Consider the following 16,431-nt stretch of genomic DNA (forward strand, 5'->3'; position numbering starts at 1 on the left):
AGGATTCTTTATGTGATTTGGTATACGAAAGTTATTCCAAGAAGTGTGAAAACTGCAAGGTGAAGGCAGATTCCCTGGTTCTTAGTGTACTTCATATTTTGTCTAATGCTATTGGAAGCATGAATGAGGAGCATGCACTGAATAACGGAAACAGTGATGTTGCTGCGAAAAAGTCTGTTGATTGCAATGAAGCTATTGACCACTCTCAAACCAACATTAAATTTTTGTCGCCAAGCAAAGGATGTATTTCTGAATTTGGAAGATCCTACACTCCAACAGAGATCTTGCAGTCAAGTAATGGTTACTCAAATGAGCATTCACCTAACAAAGAAGTAACTCAACATGTTGCTGATGGTATGTTTCTATAAACTTGCAAACCATTTTTTTTCCTTATTCATTTTACATTTTCTTTAACTCTAGATGTATGCACATGATATATGTTATCATTTGTTTGCATTTATAGATGGTACTTTCAAGAAATCTCCCGATTCTTATCATTTGGAAACAAATGAACAGTGTTCTATTGCACCTGTTGGAGAATCATCACCTGCAAAATCTAATGTTGACGTAAAAGCTGATGAGGTATTATTTTTCTTATTTCTCATGTTTATGTGCACATAATGTATCATGCGTATTCTACATATCCTTATATTTTTGTTTTTTAGGTGCCCAATGTGGACAATCAACTAGCTGATCTTATTTTGAGTAAACTTTGCAAACTTGGTATGTTTTTTTTTATTTTAGTTCCCCATTCAGAACTAGTTGTGACCATATTTTTTTTGTTTTTTAGTCCCTGAAATTGACACTCCAACAATTCTGCAAGCAAAACGAAACCTTGATTCTGTTTCTGCCTCAATCCCCGGTTAGTCCTTTTGTTGTATATAATATTTTTTTTATATTTCAGTTGGTTTTTGATTTCTGTTTTCAATTTCTTGTTTTTCGTTTGTGGTTTCGACTTTATTTCCCTTCAGAATACTATTAATGTGAACCTTCATTTGGGTAAGCACTTGTATCGATATTTCTTTGTCATTTTACATTATGTAGAATTATGAAATATGAATGCTAAAAGTGATAAACCATAACTATTGAGTACAATATTGCTTAGAACTTGTATACATTGCCATATATAGTTTGAAGTTGTGCACCCGATTCATTTGAACTCTAGAATTGGCCTTTCGCGGGTGTGCAGTAGAAGTGTAGAACCCTGCAGCAAAGGGATTTGTCCATCGTGCTTGTGATCATCATATGGTCTTTGGCATATTGCTCTTTTCATCTTGTGAAACAGAAAAGAAGAGAAGGACAAATAGCAACAAAGATTATAAGAGCATACACTGGTACTTATTTTTTTCACAAACATCCATGGGTAAAAAAAATTGAAGCACTTAGAGCACGATAATAAATCAAATGGAGTAAGCTTAAGCTAGATTGGTAGCTGACTCAGGGAAGTTGCATTTGAATCCTTGCAAATGAGCACTATAAACTCTGAAATTATTAAATTATGCGATGAAGCATCTAAGTTCAATTTTGTTGATCCGAGCTCCTCAACTGTTTAGCCTTGTGTAATAGTGGCCTTGATGTCCATTTTTTTTTCATTTGAGCTATTCAACTTCTTCTTTTAACCCTCATACTATTGAAATTATCTAGTTAAACCATTTCTCTTGCATGATTAACAAACTAGCATCTTGTTTTTTATTGCAGCTCCTATTCACCCAATGAATAAGAAGTTCAAACCAGTCCACAGAAACACTCAATACACGAATTTGTTTGAACCCAATAATTTATTTCAATTATTGGTTCCTGAAGATGAATGTTGCAACAATAATTCTACCAATGACAACAGTAACATTCAAATTCACAATAGTTCTTCCCCAATGAAAACAAAGGACATTTGTGGACAACAATATCATACTGTTGTTAGCTCCCAAAGTACCAAGAATACTTTCATTAACCAAGCTGAGTTAGAAAACGAGGTAACTATGTTTTTAAACTGCACCCCCATGTCAATGTGTTTTGTCTGTACCTTTGTTTCATAGTATTAATCATCTTGCTCAGATAATTGATGTCGACTTGCAATTTGATCATGTTTCCAAGAATCAAGACTCTCATGTATGTTATTCCAAGTGGTACATTTTTATATTACATTAGAGTCATGTTTCTGGAATATATGCTATATACGTGTTTTTTCGTGTATTCTGAAATTGAAACCACGATATGGTCTTTTGTTTCAGCATTCTGGTCAACACACGGTTCATTCCAAAGTCCCTGCAACTTCATTTGATGGGAGAAAGGTTTCACCCCTATACATTTCTGATTGTGCCAATAATTCACAATCAACAAAAGCTGCCCATGTGAGCTTTCTATTCGTGCTACATTTTTTCCTCTTATTTATGTTCCAAAACCCATTCATATGTTTAGCAAAATCATTGAACTAAGCAATATTTTCCATTTTTTTAGGTTTCTCCTGAAGTGAAATTTATTTGTGAAAGAAAATTTACTGATAGATGCAATGAGTTAGGTAATGTCGCGGAGCAGCTGTATAACAACCGTATCAATGTTCAACAGAATAAATGTTTTGTAACTTCTAGCAAAGATGGTCCACTTGCAAAACTTCATTCTCGTTTGAACAATGCCAAATTTCCTATGAATACAAGCTCCTCTACTTCAGCAATTCATCAATTTGTACATGTTGCAAAGGTTTCTTCCCCTTTCGGCACATCATCTGACCGATTCCCTGTAACACAAGCACATATTCGATACTACAAAATTCTGTGTAGTCTTGCACACAGTCAATGGAGTGGGTATGTTTTTCTATCATATCATTCTGAAAATGTTTTTAAAAATCAATGCACACATTCTGATGTTAATTTTGTATGGTTACGTCTATGCTCAGTGAAGATGCTGTTCAGTTCTATAAAACTCATGTCACTTATGGCTCTCTGGGCGAATCTGTTGAGCCTGCTGGACTTGTTGATAATTTCTTCATTTCTGGCTATTGTCGCAAGTTTTTTGAGGATTGTCACCCAAGAAAATCAAAGAAACACTATTTTTTCACATCCGTGGGGGTTAGTTTTTTTTTCAGTTCGTTAATTTTTTTTATTTGATTAGCAAAACTCACATGTACAATATAATTATGGCTTTTTTCTTTTTTGTTTCAGGATTGTATGCTGAGATATAAAACTGACTATGATGTTAAGACTGTAAAGAAGTCTTTTCTTGGTGCAAACTCTGCCCACAAACTTCATCTTTCTCACAAGGTATTTTTTATTAATTTGGTGCTGTCATAAGTAGTTGAAAACAACAGCTCACTATGACATGAAGTTTATGTTATATATTTATTGTTTAACTGCTCGTATAAGATCCACTTTTTTATGGTCTGGTGTATTGGTCATATCTTATGGCGCTGAAAATGTCATTATTGCTGCAGATGTTTTTCCCGATTTGTAGTGGTAAACATTGGTTTTTGTTTATTGTTGACTTGAGGAACAAGTTGTTTGCATTCTTGGATTCTATATTTGAGGAAAGCGATGGGTTTCAAATTCAAATGAGGACTGCTCTTGTAAGTAATTTTTTATACAAACAATCCCTTCAGTTCAATAAATTGTGTCTTTTTATTGAATATTAGAGTATTCTGTGTGTAATTCTTAGTGTATTATAATTTTTTTATAAATGTCAGATTAATTCATTCAAGGAAGCTTGGTACGAACATGCAGAAGTGAAATTGGATTTAGAGGATTTTAGAATTTTTTACCCACCTGTTCCCAAGCAAGATAATGGGTAAGTGTTTCTCACTTTCTGCTCCAATATTACACACAGTACTGTATGGTTCTCATATTGTACTCTGCTTTGCCTAAAAGAGCCTAAAAAATATAACAATGGGTAAGAGTGTCTGAAAATATGACAACATTAGTTTGTATCATCTGTTGCAAATAATGGTGCAGCTAGACAACATTAGCTTTCAATTTCTTGTTTTTTTATTGTAGCTCCTATTCACCCAATGAATAAGAAGTTCAAACCAGTCCATACTGTTAGTGAGTTTTGTTTTTCTTGGCTTGCTTAGTATCCATATGGTTTGTCTGATATACTATAAGATGAGTGTGTTTGCTTTGTTTTATTCCATTACATCAGAGAATTTTGCTAATATCTTTTTGTATCAATTTTATCTGGTCTTTTTTACTCTTGTATATGCAGTATCAATGTTTAAGTTAATAACTGTTTTTTTTCTGCTAAACAGTTATGACTGTGGTATTTTTGTAATCAAGTACATGGAGTTGTGGGATGCAAATTGTGACTTGACAACCATGTTTAATCAGTTCGATATTCCAAACATCCGCGTCCTGCTTGCAAATGATATTTTCTTTAGTACAAGAAATCGCATTCCCAAGACATTAGTGCAAAGTTTTTGCTCACAGGTAGTAGTATGTTTTAAGTTGGCATCTTCATATTTTGTTCTATTCAAATAAGTTTTAATACTACTATTTCCAAGGTTAATTTTTTTTCTTTTTCATGTTTCTCGCATCACTGCAGGATCCTCGTATATTCAAATAAGTTTTCTTCAAACAAAGGGGCCTATTTTCCACAGATGATTTGCGTCGTACATGATCACTCCATCTCGGCATAGTAGCATAGTGCAAACACACCAAAATTTAAATGATGTAAACAATCGATATATAGGTTATATAGTACTATTTTTGCTATCAGTACATGGGCTCCTGGATGTAAATAGTTTCTCATATAATGTTCTGGTTCTACATGTTCTGGGTATACACCAACATTACAGACAATATTGTTTGTTCAGCATATTGACTTCTAAATTTCTTAGTATACAATATAAATGCTTCAGGTCTTCCTCAATGTATCTTCTGCTTTTCTTTCCACAGCTTTTGTTTGATCTCCAATTTTCTGGTTCTACATGTTCTGAATTACTTGTCCTTGCACTTGAAGCCTTGGGCAATCATTCTCTGATTTTTTTCCTGCAACAATTACACATATATTATGATAATTTTTTTCCTTCTTTTTATTATGAAAATTATGTGAAAATAATATTTTTTTGCATATATCACACCTCCTTGTTCTCCTGTTGTCTTCTTTTGCCTCTTTTTCTTAGGCAAATCATAGTGAATGTGCTTATTGGGACAGTTTTGCCTATTATGTTCTTTTGATCTGCAGTGACTACAACCGTTCTTTCTCTTGATGACGCCTTTCTTATTATTCATCTTGATGCCCTCCACAATAGTCGGTATCCTTTGTTTATGTGGTCTCCCCTTCGGTTTAATCTTGTCTGGATTTTCTAGTTGAATTTCTGAGCTGCATTCTGCTCCATCTATGACACCATTAATCATTGTTCTTGTGCTGTTGCTTTGAGCATGACTTAACCCATTTGAGGCCTCTACATCTTCCTCTTCATCCAATGCATGCATTCCTTCTTGCACTGTTTTCATTGATTCCAGGAGGTACTCATATTTCCTTTTTGTTTTTGACCCATTTGATGCCATAGTAACAAACATTCTTGACAAGATGTTGAACCTGAGTGTACTGTTTTCTGCCGGCTCAATGACAGGTATATCTTTGATCATCTTTTTCTCATTCTTCCTCCATCTTTCAATTATGTACTTATCTGGTATTTTATTGATTTTCATGTCCAACATCACCTTTAGGATGTGAGAGCAAAGGATTCCATCTTTTTGGAACATCCCACACACACAACTGTACTCTTCTTCAGGTATGTTCACCAGTACCATGTACTTCCTCAGCCTATAGGGCTGTAATGGTTGATTCTTATCTGTGTAAACTTCATACATCTTGTTCTCCTCAATCGGGTCTACTTGTAGTGCTGTAGTTTCCTTTAATTTATGCTGAAATTTCACAAATATTGACCTGTTATACAAATCATGTGCCTGATCTTCAATTGTGTAACTTGACCACAACATTTTCCTTTTTCTATTTCTTGTCTCATAGTCAAACCTATCTTCTCTGTTATGGATTGTGTCAGTTATTCTTTGGTATTCTATCAAGAAGCTACTGACACTGAATTGAGGTCCAACACCTTTTTTGAAAACTCCATTTGTGCCCTCGCTCCTTGCTGTGCTCTGAATGAATGGGAAGAAATCATTCTTGAAATACACTGGAACAAATCTCTCTTTTGTTTTCCACATTTCTTGCAAGTATTTGATGTTTTGTAGGTTGTACTTGTTTATCATTTTTGTCCACAAATCTTCAAATTCTTGTCTTGTCAGTGAGTTGTCCAATATGTCCTCAATCTCCCAGTACAAACCTTTATTTGCTTCAAAACATCTCCCACATTTCTCTCCCATCTTTTTTTTGATGTGGAAGTAGCAGTTCCTGTGCTTTGTGTTGGGGAATATTTCTTTTATTGCTTTCTTCATTGCTCCATCTTGATCTGTGACTATTGTCTGAGGATGTTTGCCATTCATTGCTTTAATGAATTGTTTGAACACCCAACTGAAAGTTGAAGCAGTTTCATCACCCAGGAATGCGCAAGCAAATAGATAAGTGTTGCCATGAGCTGACACTCCTACAAATGGGGCAAATGGTAGGTTGTACTTGTTTGTTAGGAATGTTGTATCGAAGCTGATACAATCCCCATACCTTGCATAGTATTCTCTTGCTTTTGCATCTGCCCAAAATATATTTTTCACCTTGTTTGTGTTCATATCCATGTCTATAGCATAGTAGAATCCAGGATTTTCAGATTGCTTCTCACTGAAAAATTCAAGCATCTGTGTCATGTCATTCATCGTTCTTTCTCTGCCTATCTTGAAGCTATAATTTGCAACATCCTTTGTGTCGTATGTCAGAGCAGATCTCCCTCCTCTGATGTATGACAAAATTGCTATCATGCTTCTAGTTGGGATGTTTACCTTTTTAAGCGTTCTTATCATTGCTTTTTCTTCTAGAGACATATACTTGTGCGACCTAAAGAATCTTGTTTCTGAGCTTGGACTTAACAAGTGGTTGTGATCCAGATTTAGATTTGTTATTCTCCATATCCCATTTTTCTCACTGACAACCAGTAAAACCTTACATCCAGTCTTTGCTATAATATTAGTCTCTCTTTCTGGTACCACATGCATAGTTGCTTTTGAGTTTGTACTACATGCACTATTTGTTATCTCATTCCCTGGACCATGCTTGTTGCACCTCAGTGTCAGCCTAGTAAGTTCATTGTTTCTTTTTTTGCTCTGTGTATGATAAGTACCAGCTACAACCACAGAAAACCCTGCCAGATATGCATAGAAGTTGAAGAAACGATGTGCTGCTTCTGAGCTATCAAATTCCATACCCATTTCTGGTGTCAACTCAGTATCTATCTGGACATTATTCCCTTGTTTTGCTGCCAACTCTTCATTTTCCAAGAAAATTTCTATGTCTTCTTCTGTCAATTCTTTGTTTGTTTCCTCATCTGTATGATTATCAACACCTACATTCTCTGGACATCTTGAATGTTCATGAATAATCTGCTGCAAATGCTCTTCTATTTCATTGCTCTCATTTACCTGTAACATTATTAACTTATATGTTAAAACAAATGTATTTCTAGATCTAATAAAAACTATCTTTTATTCATGTAATAAGTCATGGTTTACAAAAACATGGAAGCTACTGACCATTTCAAGATTCATGTTGTCAAATACACCCTGGTCCCATGGATTCAAATCTGATATTAAGCTTTCTTCCCTTTCATAGTGTTCTGTAATTTTGATCTGTAATGTAGAATAATTGTAATTTCTGAAAAACAATCACAGACATCTATATACACTCATTATAAACTATTTTTTATTCACAAACCTGATCATCAGTAGCGCAATTTTGATGTGTCTTTTCTATGCCTTTGTCATACAACTTGTCAATTATACTTGAAGTATTTATCTGCAACACATTCCATTAGAACAATTTCTTATATACATGCATAAATACATTCATAAACAGCATTGTATAATGATTCAAAATGTAAACATTTCAAATTTTTTTTACCTCATCAAGTGGCATTCTATTGCTTTGTGTACCAAATACATCTGATGCCATTTCATCTACTCTGCTTGTTGTCATATACATTGAGTTCTGTACACATTTTACAAAATAAATTACAGTTTTACTACAAGCTTTAAGCACTTAACAAAGATCAACCTGTAATCATGTCCCCTTCAGTAATCAATATTTGCATTAGATGTTATTTGTTTCTGAACTTTCTTACCTCAATATTCGAAGCTCCTTGCAGGAGGAGCTCTGTGAAGCTGCATTGCATCCCCTGTAAATACAATATATGTAAGTTAAATTTTTTTGTTTGTTTTATTTTATTAATATTTAGTTTAAAACAAACTATTACCTCATCCAATCTTTCATTGTCATCATTATAGAAGTCTTAGTCCGAGGTTTTGTTGCTTTTGTGTTCCCATGCAACTTTGTGTTTCATATCCAAGCAAATTTGACTGAATTCATATAACAGTTCAATGAATTCAATTTTTTAAAAAATACATCATAAATAAATGTTTCCAATGCACCAATTACCTTTGAGTGGCACAATTCATTTTCTCTTTTTCCCCTACATAAGCTTTCTGATCCAATTATTGGGTTTAATTCATCTGTCATTAGTTCCTGTTTGCAATTTACACAGGTATTTGAAATGAATAAAGATGTTCAATGTTCGTCCTAGCTTGCTTACTATGACCTTAAGTATAATGTAGATATATCTGTTTAACAATCTCCTATTCATAGAAGATGAAAGAGTATTGATCTCTTGGTCTGCATTTATTCTCAATTACTAGGAGAGTCTCACTGTTCTAGACATGAGATGCATCTACCATGAAAGATTTACTTCAATGGAGCAAGCAGCAAAATACTGAAAAGTTTACAAACAACAACAGTTATCACTTCTCACATATAACTAAAGTTCAGAATTATGATGATCTTGAATAACTGGGGACACCAGAAAATATAATCGACTTCCACTACAACACCAAAATTGAACAATAATGACAAGTTGGTAGAATCATGATATGAATGAAAAATATATTATAGATGTAAAGATAAGTACAAAATAACTAAGAAATTGAACTGTGTAAACCTAAAACAAAGGTATTGGAAAATAGGCCCCTTTGTTTGAAGAAAACTTATTTGAATATATGAGGATCCTGTAGTGATGCGAGAAACATGAAAAAGAAAAAAAATTAACCTTGGAAATAGTAGTATTAAAACTTATATATTATAGATGTAAAGAATGAAAAATATATTATAGATGTAAACATAAGTACAAAATAACTAAGAAATTGAACTGTGTAAACCTAAAACTGTTAAGATAAAACATAAAAGGAGCAAGGGGAAATACCAAAACAAAATAATACCACACTTCTAAATTTCACCATTCATTCTTTATTCGCAGTGTACCCATTTTACCACTTTCTTTCGTTATTGCTTCCCCTTTTCCTGTTTTTATAATTATTTTGCCCATACTCACACAGTTAATATTGATGATTTTTCTGGACACAACAAACCTGATAATTAAAGCTTGCTAGAGAACTGTTCTTTTTAATTGCAATCGGCGATGTTCTCTGTTGAATGTTTGATTTCAGAATTGCTGTTATCCTGCCAGCCTGTAATCGCATAAGTTTGCTTCATGTTAGATAAACATTTTACAATAATAAATCAAAGTAATAATATTTTACAATCCTTTGCTTGGTCAACATATTGTATACAATGCAAACCACCTTTCCGGTTTGGTTGAGAAGAAGAAATGCTTGCAAAACTGGTTAATCTACTACGAAAACCAGAGTGCCAAAAACCTTGCAAAAAAGCCAACTATGAAGGTGATCTTTAATTTGTAGTTCGCTTGTGATTCGGTGCAGTTAATCATTGTTGTTTTGTTACTCCATGGTCTGGGACCAGTGCAATGAGCTTGCCATAAGCTAATGTTCAGCACTGGGATAAATGCCACTGCCATTAGTGATGCATATTACTTACTGCTATTGTCATTATTGCTCCTGCTCCATGTTGTAAGAGTAGCATGTTAAGCTTTCTACCGTCTACTTTTGTTCTGATTGTATCCATGTTATTATAGTATATTAGTGTTCTGTCCCTAAAAGGCTTGCATCAATAGTGCCTTATGTGCATTTTTGGAACAGATCTACCCGAAGGATTGGTGTTGTACGATTAAAAGGGGATATAAGATGTGCAATGTATGGACCGTGAAATTCTGTTGCTCGAAACAATATTTTCATAAGTGAAGGGGATTGCATTACGAAAGTATTGTTCTGTTTTTCTTATACCAGAGTTGCAACCAAGAATATAAATCTTCAATCTATTTTGTTTCAATTTCTATAGATCAGAACCTCCTTTACTAAAATTTCAGTCCAACTGTTAAATTCTAGAAGTGCCAAAGCCCAATTTATCTACATCCTAACTGGCGGTGGCTCGTGGGTTGAGTCCAACTTATTCAACCAATCTCATACCACAAACCCCACGCAGAAATCAAATCTTTACATCCTAGGAGCACAAGAGCGTCACATATTCAGGTGTGTCTACTGACCTTTGCCGCTTCAACACCATGTTCTTCTGGTATTGCTGTAGCATGCTGCATCGCCCGTGCTTTTCCTTTCTGCCGCATGTCTCCTTTCCACTTTTTTTGCCTCACGATCAGTTTTGATTTGATCTTTTTCTTCACGTTTCTCTTCTGCCTCCTCTTTCTTTCTTAAGCCCCAAGTTTTCTCTTACCCTCTTGTTTTTAGATCTGTATCCAGTTCGGTTCTTTACGGTAAATTTGGTTTCGGGTTTGACACCCCTTTTCACCCGTTAACAATCGGGCGGGATACAACTTCTAATTTCCCGCGCGCTGACAACGAACAAACATTTTCACTGTTGTGGCAACCAATTTTCAGTCGATTCTTTGCAAAAAACAAAAACTGCCTGCAAACAAACAAAAAACAGTCACATTTTCATTTACAGAAAACCATTCTATTCTGACGTGTCGCTTTTTCATTGGTTCAAAATCTGACTGTAATCAGAAAGAAAAATAGCTAGCTATAAGGTAGTCATTCCCGATTGATTATGTCCACCGTCGTGCAATGTTCATCGTACGCTTCTTTTCTACAAGAACGAAAAGATTTCGATAGGCCCATTTAACGAGATATAGCCCACAATTCTGTGGGAAAGTGGTGGTCCATTTAACTATTGTTCTAGCAGACCGAACCGAAATGGAAGCCCAAACCCTTCTTCCTAATATACTAGCATAACATCATCTCCAATCATATTCTTTTTATTTTCTTCTCGATTCTTTTTCTCGTTCTCATTTTCTTTATTTTCTCTTATCTACAACAGCTTCACTTCGAGAAAAATCGTGAAAAAAAATAAGAAAGAATCTCATCATGAAGGGAATGATAATCTCTTCATGACAGGAATCATGAAAGAAACCGTTAAAACGCTAAAATAAACGAAAATCTTTATCGTAAAAAGATTCTAATATTTAAAAAATAACCGTTAGAGATTATCTAAGCGTGTGCGTGCGTAGGTACGCGTGAGCTTCTTTTCTTCTCCCGTGACAGAGACGCGCCGTAGTATTAATTAGTCGTCGCGCTTTCAGGCGCGGCTGATGGAGGGCCGAATCGACGTGCGGCGCGTGCGAGTCGCCACCGGTCACTGAGTGGTCGCATATCATATCGGCCCGTGCCGCCGCCGCCGCCTTTCGCTTTCCTCGCGCAACTAGGAGAAGGGGTAGCTACTTCCCTTTCCCGTCGTGCCGCAGTCGCATGCATGGCGTCACCGCATGCTACTCCCTGACGTCCGCATGTCGGCCGGGGTCGCAGGACGAGGAAAATTACTACAGTACAGTACTCCTAATTGCGCGGACGGGCACCTGTTTCTTGCGGCAGAATTAATTGGACCAGATTTGGATCAGCAGAATTTAACTGGAGTTGGGGGTGAACAATCTTTTCAAAGGAACCCTCACAGACTGCGATATTAATCATGCATGCCATTTTCCCTTTTCTTTTCTAGAGGAATATCTCATTTTCTAGTAAAACTCCTCCCTATAATTCCCTAAACCTTATGCTTGGTCTACTGGGTTGGGCCGGGCTAGCTAATAGCTATGATGGCAAACGCAAAGCAACAACGCATCCATGCCAGAGAAACCAGAATGCGTGCAGCGCTGTGCTGCCGTGCCACTCGATCTGCAATCCAGCATACCATATATGAGCTGGATCCTTCCATGGCTGTTTGCTCCTGCACGACAAAATACAAATGCATATGATCCAGGATAGCTAGCACATCATCACTGGCCTCCGCCTGCGTCCATCGATTCATGCATGCATCGGCCCCAGGACACATTGATCGCAAGCCACCAAACTTAAGAAAAGAGAATGAGCGATCGATACTGATATACATACATATACACACACAGTGTTGCTAAATTTCATAGGCTTGAAATTGATGATTTTTCGAGGCGAAGCACACACGCACGATTCTAATTTAATGATCCAGAACTGAATAATTACTGTTCATCTTCTTCCTTACTCCATTTCTTTCTCCCAGACTATTTCTTTCCCCTCCATTGTTTCCCACCCGCCCGCCTCCGGCCGTCTTCGGCAACTCTTCCGCTATCGTCCCTCACTCGCTAACCAATCTATTTTTGAGCTCTCCCGACTGCCACCCACAGCACTGACCTATTATCGTCGTCTTGCCACATAGCCGGTCCGATTACCGCCTGTAGCATCACTCTAAATCCAGCACCCCGAACCACCACAATCCGGGAACCCCCCCCCCCCCTCTCATAATTCCGGCAGCTGTCTTGTTCACACAGGCGACACATGTACTTAGGAGGCGTGATATACATACATACTCGGAGCGAGCTACATCATGATCGATCGGTCACTGTGTATATATACACGTACAAAGCAGCCACATCATATGTACATAGACGTACGTATGTTTTGTACGTGGCCGAGGCGTCTCCGTTCGCAGTTGGAGCTAGCAGTGACAGGCGCCACTGTGCAACGCTCCAAGCGGCACGGCACCGCGTAAGAGCGGTGTGTGGTTGCATCGATCAGGGGCCACCACTCCCGGCCCCATCTACACAAGGAAATCTAAAAAGAGGAGAAAAAAACGCGCGTGTCAGGCGATGCGCCCATGCTTTCAAGCACGACATATCTAGATAGGGACACCGGCCAGCCTAGCTACCTAGAGATTGCTTGTTTTAGCTCTTGGGGCACTAGCGGTATGGTTGATTGATGCATACGTCTTCTTTCACTGTTGTGTGCGTGCATGATGAGATGTTCGATGGAACTACTGGAAGCCATATTAACCATACATCGTGCGACATTGTTCATATATATGGATCTTTCTCGATCGGGTGGCGCCAGGCTCACCATTGATGAACATATTTTGAACTCAGCCGGCATGCCCGATGATATGGTGACTACAGTAACATCCAATCAAACCAGCACGCAATCCAGCGGCGAACTCAAGCGATATCACAATATAGATATCACAATATAAAGATGTTTAAATAGGTCATGCCTATTATACCGGCCCAAGGCACGGCCTAGGCACAGCATGAGACCATGAGTCGTGTCTGGGCCGAGCGCGCGGCACGACGGGCCGGCACGGCCCGGCACGATCCGGTCCAGCACGCAAATACCCGATTATTTTCTATTATATATATATATTATTTTTTTAATTTTATAGCTATATTTTTAATCTATTTTTATATTTTTTTTATCTATTTTTCTATATATTTTTTATTTTTTTTATATATTTTTTTTCTATTTTGGCTCGCCGGGTTGATCAGGCCAAAATCGTGCCTGGGCCAACCCGGCACGGCACGGTCATCGACGGGCCGTGCCGTGGGCCGAGGGAGAGGCACGCGGGTCAGCACAGCACGGCCTGCTACAGTAGATGGGCCGTTCAGATCGTGCTGTAGTCAGACCGTGCCGAGCTGGGTACTTTGAAAAGGATTGATCATCTTTGCCGAAAATTGAGACAAAGAATCATATTAGTTTTCCTCTAGTATTTTTTTTATGAAGTAAACATTGAAATGAAATATATGAAGTCTGATTTGTGCAATAAAACAGGTAATGAATTTTTTATCATTGTTTAATTACCCATATTGAAACTGATGTATTACAGTCTGTTACTGCCGATACTATTATGTATACCTATCAAGTTAGGTATGAATGTAATGGGCTACTACCATAAGGTGGTGTAATAAATTATGTTCTTTTGTGTTTCTATATAATTTGTCTACATAAATATTATATTTTTAAAACTTGACAACACAAGGTTTGAATCCTGGCACCACCACTGACGCAATCACGGACTCCTTCAGAGCAATAGCTTTTAACTAGGCTCTGAGTTTTTGGTCTCCGACTAGTTAACCACTGGTTTGCAGCTCTGACATTGTCCCGCCCCAAGCTCACAATGAAATACTTTAACAATTAGCCTTGCGAGATCTGCTTTTCTCAGTGGCATGCATGGTCCTTACGGTGCATGCATCGATGCCGTGCGCCGTGCCGGTCGCTAGGGCCAGTAGGCACCTCTCGCAAATTAATCAGCCAGCAGAGAGCAGACATCCTGAATCGATCACAAGCTAGCTAGGGCCGTCCATCAGTCCATGACCAGAAGCTACACATATAATTAATATACACTAGCCGCGGATCAGATATGTCACTCTTATTTGCCGGCCAGTCCAACCTAGGTAGGTAGCTAGCTCGCTTGGCCAGAAGTTGCATGCCGACGAGCAATCGACCGAGCCCACGACGCCATGAAATGGGCAACGTGCTTCCTGCAACCATGTGCATGCACAGATGCAGTGAGCATGCATATATACGTACTACGCAATTGATAAATTGAACGAGCATATCACATGAATAGTACTGCTGCCCCCATGCATGCACGAACAGCTGGAAATACTCCCATATACGCATGTACTCCGCAGATGAAATGACAAGCATCTCTATTCTCTAGCCAGCTATCCAGGAACAGCAATTATTGGCAAAACATGCCAATCAAAAGATGGCCCGTTGTCCGTGTCGAAATCATTAAACTGGGTGTCGTAGAAAATAAGCACGACGATCTGCGATCATATCTAAATGTCTATATGTATTCCCCTTGGATTCGATGGAATATAATTGATCAGCAGCTCGAACGAACAACCACATTTCGGCCGGTACGTTACCGGCCGTACGTGCATTGTGCATGCATGATTATTTGTCTAGGAGTAGAGCAGCAGAGCATATATAGAGGAGTTGAGCTACTGTGGCCTGCGCTAGATCTGGTTAAAGCGAGATGCATGAACACATGCAGTTGCCTACGTACGTACAGCGCTAGCTACCGTACGGAGCGCACGACGCGGCCCGTGGAAATTATATTTCTACGTACGTACGTGTGCATGCATTTACCTGCACTACTGCTCGAACGGCTTGCATGCGATGCGACGTGATTCATCATCAGCGTCGCCGACGGTACACGCTACGTACGTACGTTCCGTAGCACTGGCAGCCGTCCGAGTTGTTCGGGGGAGCTAGCTAGGTACGTTCGCAGTATTATTCAAATCAACTACTCAGCATGCATGCATGGTTGACGTTACGACGTACGTACGTACGTACCAACCTGACTCGATCTGATCTGATGGCCTTAACCGATCGATTTGATGGTAATCGAACGAACATGGCGTCGCGTCGGTTTCATAAATATAGCTAGTTATACAGACGCGACGCGCTTGCGATGGAGGACCGCAGTGGTAGCAGAGCACAGAGGGTGGTCCGTACGTACGGCAGTAGGCCTACAGCAGCTAAACGGAGAGCGCGTCGCTAGTGATAAACGGGCAGCCCTTGCGAGATGATTTGCCGACCATAGATCCGCCGACAAAAACAACGGCTGGATGCTCACTCGGTATGCATATATATGTACAAGTAGGAATAAGAGGGGAAAGAGGAGGATAAATAGTAAAAGTAGATAAATTATTTGAATTTTATAGATTTTTGTTAAATGAGGAGAGAGTAGCATAAGAGTTGATACGGATCAATTCGTGTTTTATATAATAGAGATTTATATATAAAGTAACAGTTCAGTAATCCTGGCTGAGAGATCACCGGAATGTTGAAGAAAATCAACTTTGCGGTTTAGTAGGATTACATGTTAAAATCTAGATTTCATCCGGCTAAAAAGTGCACCCAGCGACAAAGATTTTACAGTCAGGAGAGGACGGAAGAAGAATCCAAACAGGTATCAGTAGTACGCGGGCGTGGAGATTCGTGCGTGCATGATGGATATATGTGCCTGCTGCCGCTGCCCAATGCCCGTGGTATGGCTGTAAAGCTGACAAAGCCTCTTATCGGCCAGAGGACAAAGAGCTGGCCCAAACCACATCCATCCATTTTCGTTTTAACCCTGCCAAGTCCAGCTTCAAATCCAGCTCACCTGCAGTCT

The 16,431-nt window shown here is 38.3% G+C and overlaps 3 protein-coding genes across 3 annotated transcripts; 1 reads left to right on the forward strand and 2 right to left on the reverse strand.

Annotated features, from left to right (window-relative positions):
• Nucleotides 1-5: 5 nt before the first annotated feature.
• On the forward strand, nt 6-4,545 carry LOC133886354 (uncharacterized). The gene is made up of 14 exons (XM_062326086.1): nt 6-354; nt 464-582; nt 666-723; nt 791-862; nt 1,699-1,970; nt 2,053-2,106; nt 2,229-2,348; nt 2,455-2,798; nt 2,891-3,062; nt 3,156-3,254; nt 3,425-3,556; nt 3,674-3,774; nt 4,232-4,409; nt 4,525-4,545. The coding sequence occupies exons 1-14, from the start codon at nt 120-122 to the stop codon at nt 4,543-4,545; spliced, it is 1,977 nt and encodes a 658-aa protein (XP_062182070.1). The 5' UTR covers nt 6-119.
• Nucleotides 4,546-4,745: 200 nt separating this feature from the next.
• On the reverse strand, nt 4,746-7,031 carry LOC133928605 (protein FAR1-RELATED SEQUENCE 3-like). The gene is made up of 2 exons (XM_062375020.1): nt 5,063-7,031; nt 4,746-4,970 (listed from the first exon to the last, which is right to left on the reverse strand). The coding sequence occupies exons 1-2, from the start codon at nt 6,918-6,920 to the stop codon at nt 4,906-4,908; spliced, it is 1,923 nt and encodes a 640-aa protein (XP_062231004.1). The 5' UTR covers nt 6,921-7,031; the 3' UTR covers nt 4,746-4,905.
• LOC133886362 (uncharacterized) lies at nt 6,995-8,212 on the reverse strand. Its single transcript, XM_062326092.1, has 5 exons — nt 7,993-8,212; nt 7,807-7,887; nt 7,626-7,721; nt 7,115-7,514; nt 6,995-7,020 (listed from the first exon to the last, which is right to left on the reverse strand). The coding sequence occupies exons 1-5, from the start codon at nt 8,071-8,073 to the stop codon at nt 6,995-6,997; spliced, it is 684 nt and encodes a 227-aa protein (XP_062182076.1). The 5' UTR covers nt 8,074-8,212.
• Between the last annotated feature and the right edge of the window lie 8,219 nt (nt 8,213-16,431).

This window comes from Phragmites australis, chromosome 1 (assembly GCF_958298935.1).
Source record: "Phragmites australis chromosome 1, lpPhrAust1.1, whole genome shotgun sequence".
In the NCBI taxonomy this organism is placed as follows: domain Eukaryota; kingdom Viridiplantae; phylum Streptophyta; class Magnoliopsida; order Poales; family Poaceae; genus Phragmites; species Phragmites australis.

What these genes read in the sequence shown, in the direction of transcription:
- LOC133886354 (XM_062326086.1), top strand. Translation starts at nt 120, where the DNA reads ATGAATGAGGAGCATGCACTGAATAACGGAAACAGTGATGTTGCTGCG. An exon ending in ATTTTTTCACATCCGTGGGG is followed by an intron (nt 3,063 to 3,155) that starts GTTAGTTTTTTT and finishes TTTTTGTTTCAG; the next exon opens with GATTGTATGCTGAGATATAA. An exon ending in AACTTCATCTTTCTCACAAG is followed by an intron (nt 3,255 to 3,424) that starts GTATTTTTTATT and finishes TTATTGCTGCAG; the next exon opens with ATGTTTTTCCCGATTTGTAG.
- LOC133886362 (XM_062326092.1), bottom strand. Translation starts at nt 8,073, where the DNA reads ATGTATATGACAACAAGCAGAGTAGATGAAATGGCATCAGATGTATTT. An exon ending in ATTGCGCTACTGATGATCAG is followed by an intron (nt 7,722 to 7,806) that starts GTTTGTGAATAA and finishes TCTACATTACAG; the next exon opens with ATCAAAATTACAGAACACTA. An exon ending in ACAACATGAATCTTGAAATG is followed by an intron (nt 7,515 to 7,625) that starts GTCAGTAGCTTC and finishes ATAATGTTACAG; the next exon opens with GTAAATGAGAGCAATGAAAT.
- LOC133928605 (XM_062375020.1), bottom strand. Translation starts at nt 6,920, where the DNA reads ATGTCTCTAGAAGAAAAAGCAATGATAAGAACGCTTAAAAAGGTAAAC. An exon ending in GACAACAGGAGAACAAGGAG is followed by an intron (nt 4,971 to 5,062) that starts GTGTGATATATG and finishes TAATTGTTGCAG; the next exon opens with GAAAAAAATCAGAGAATGAT.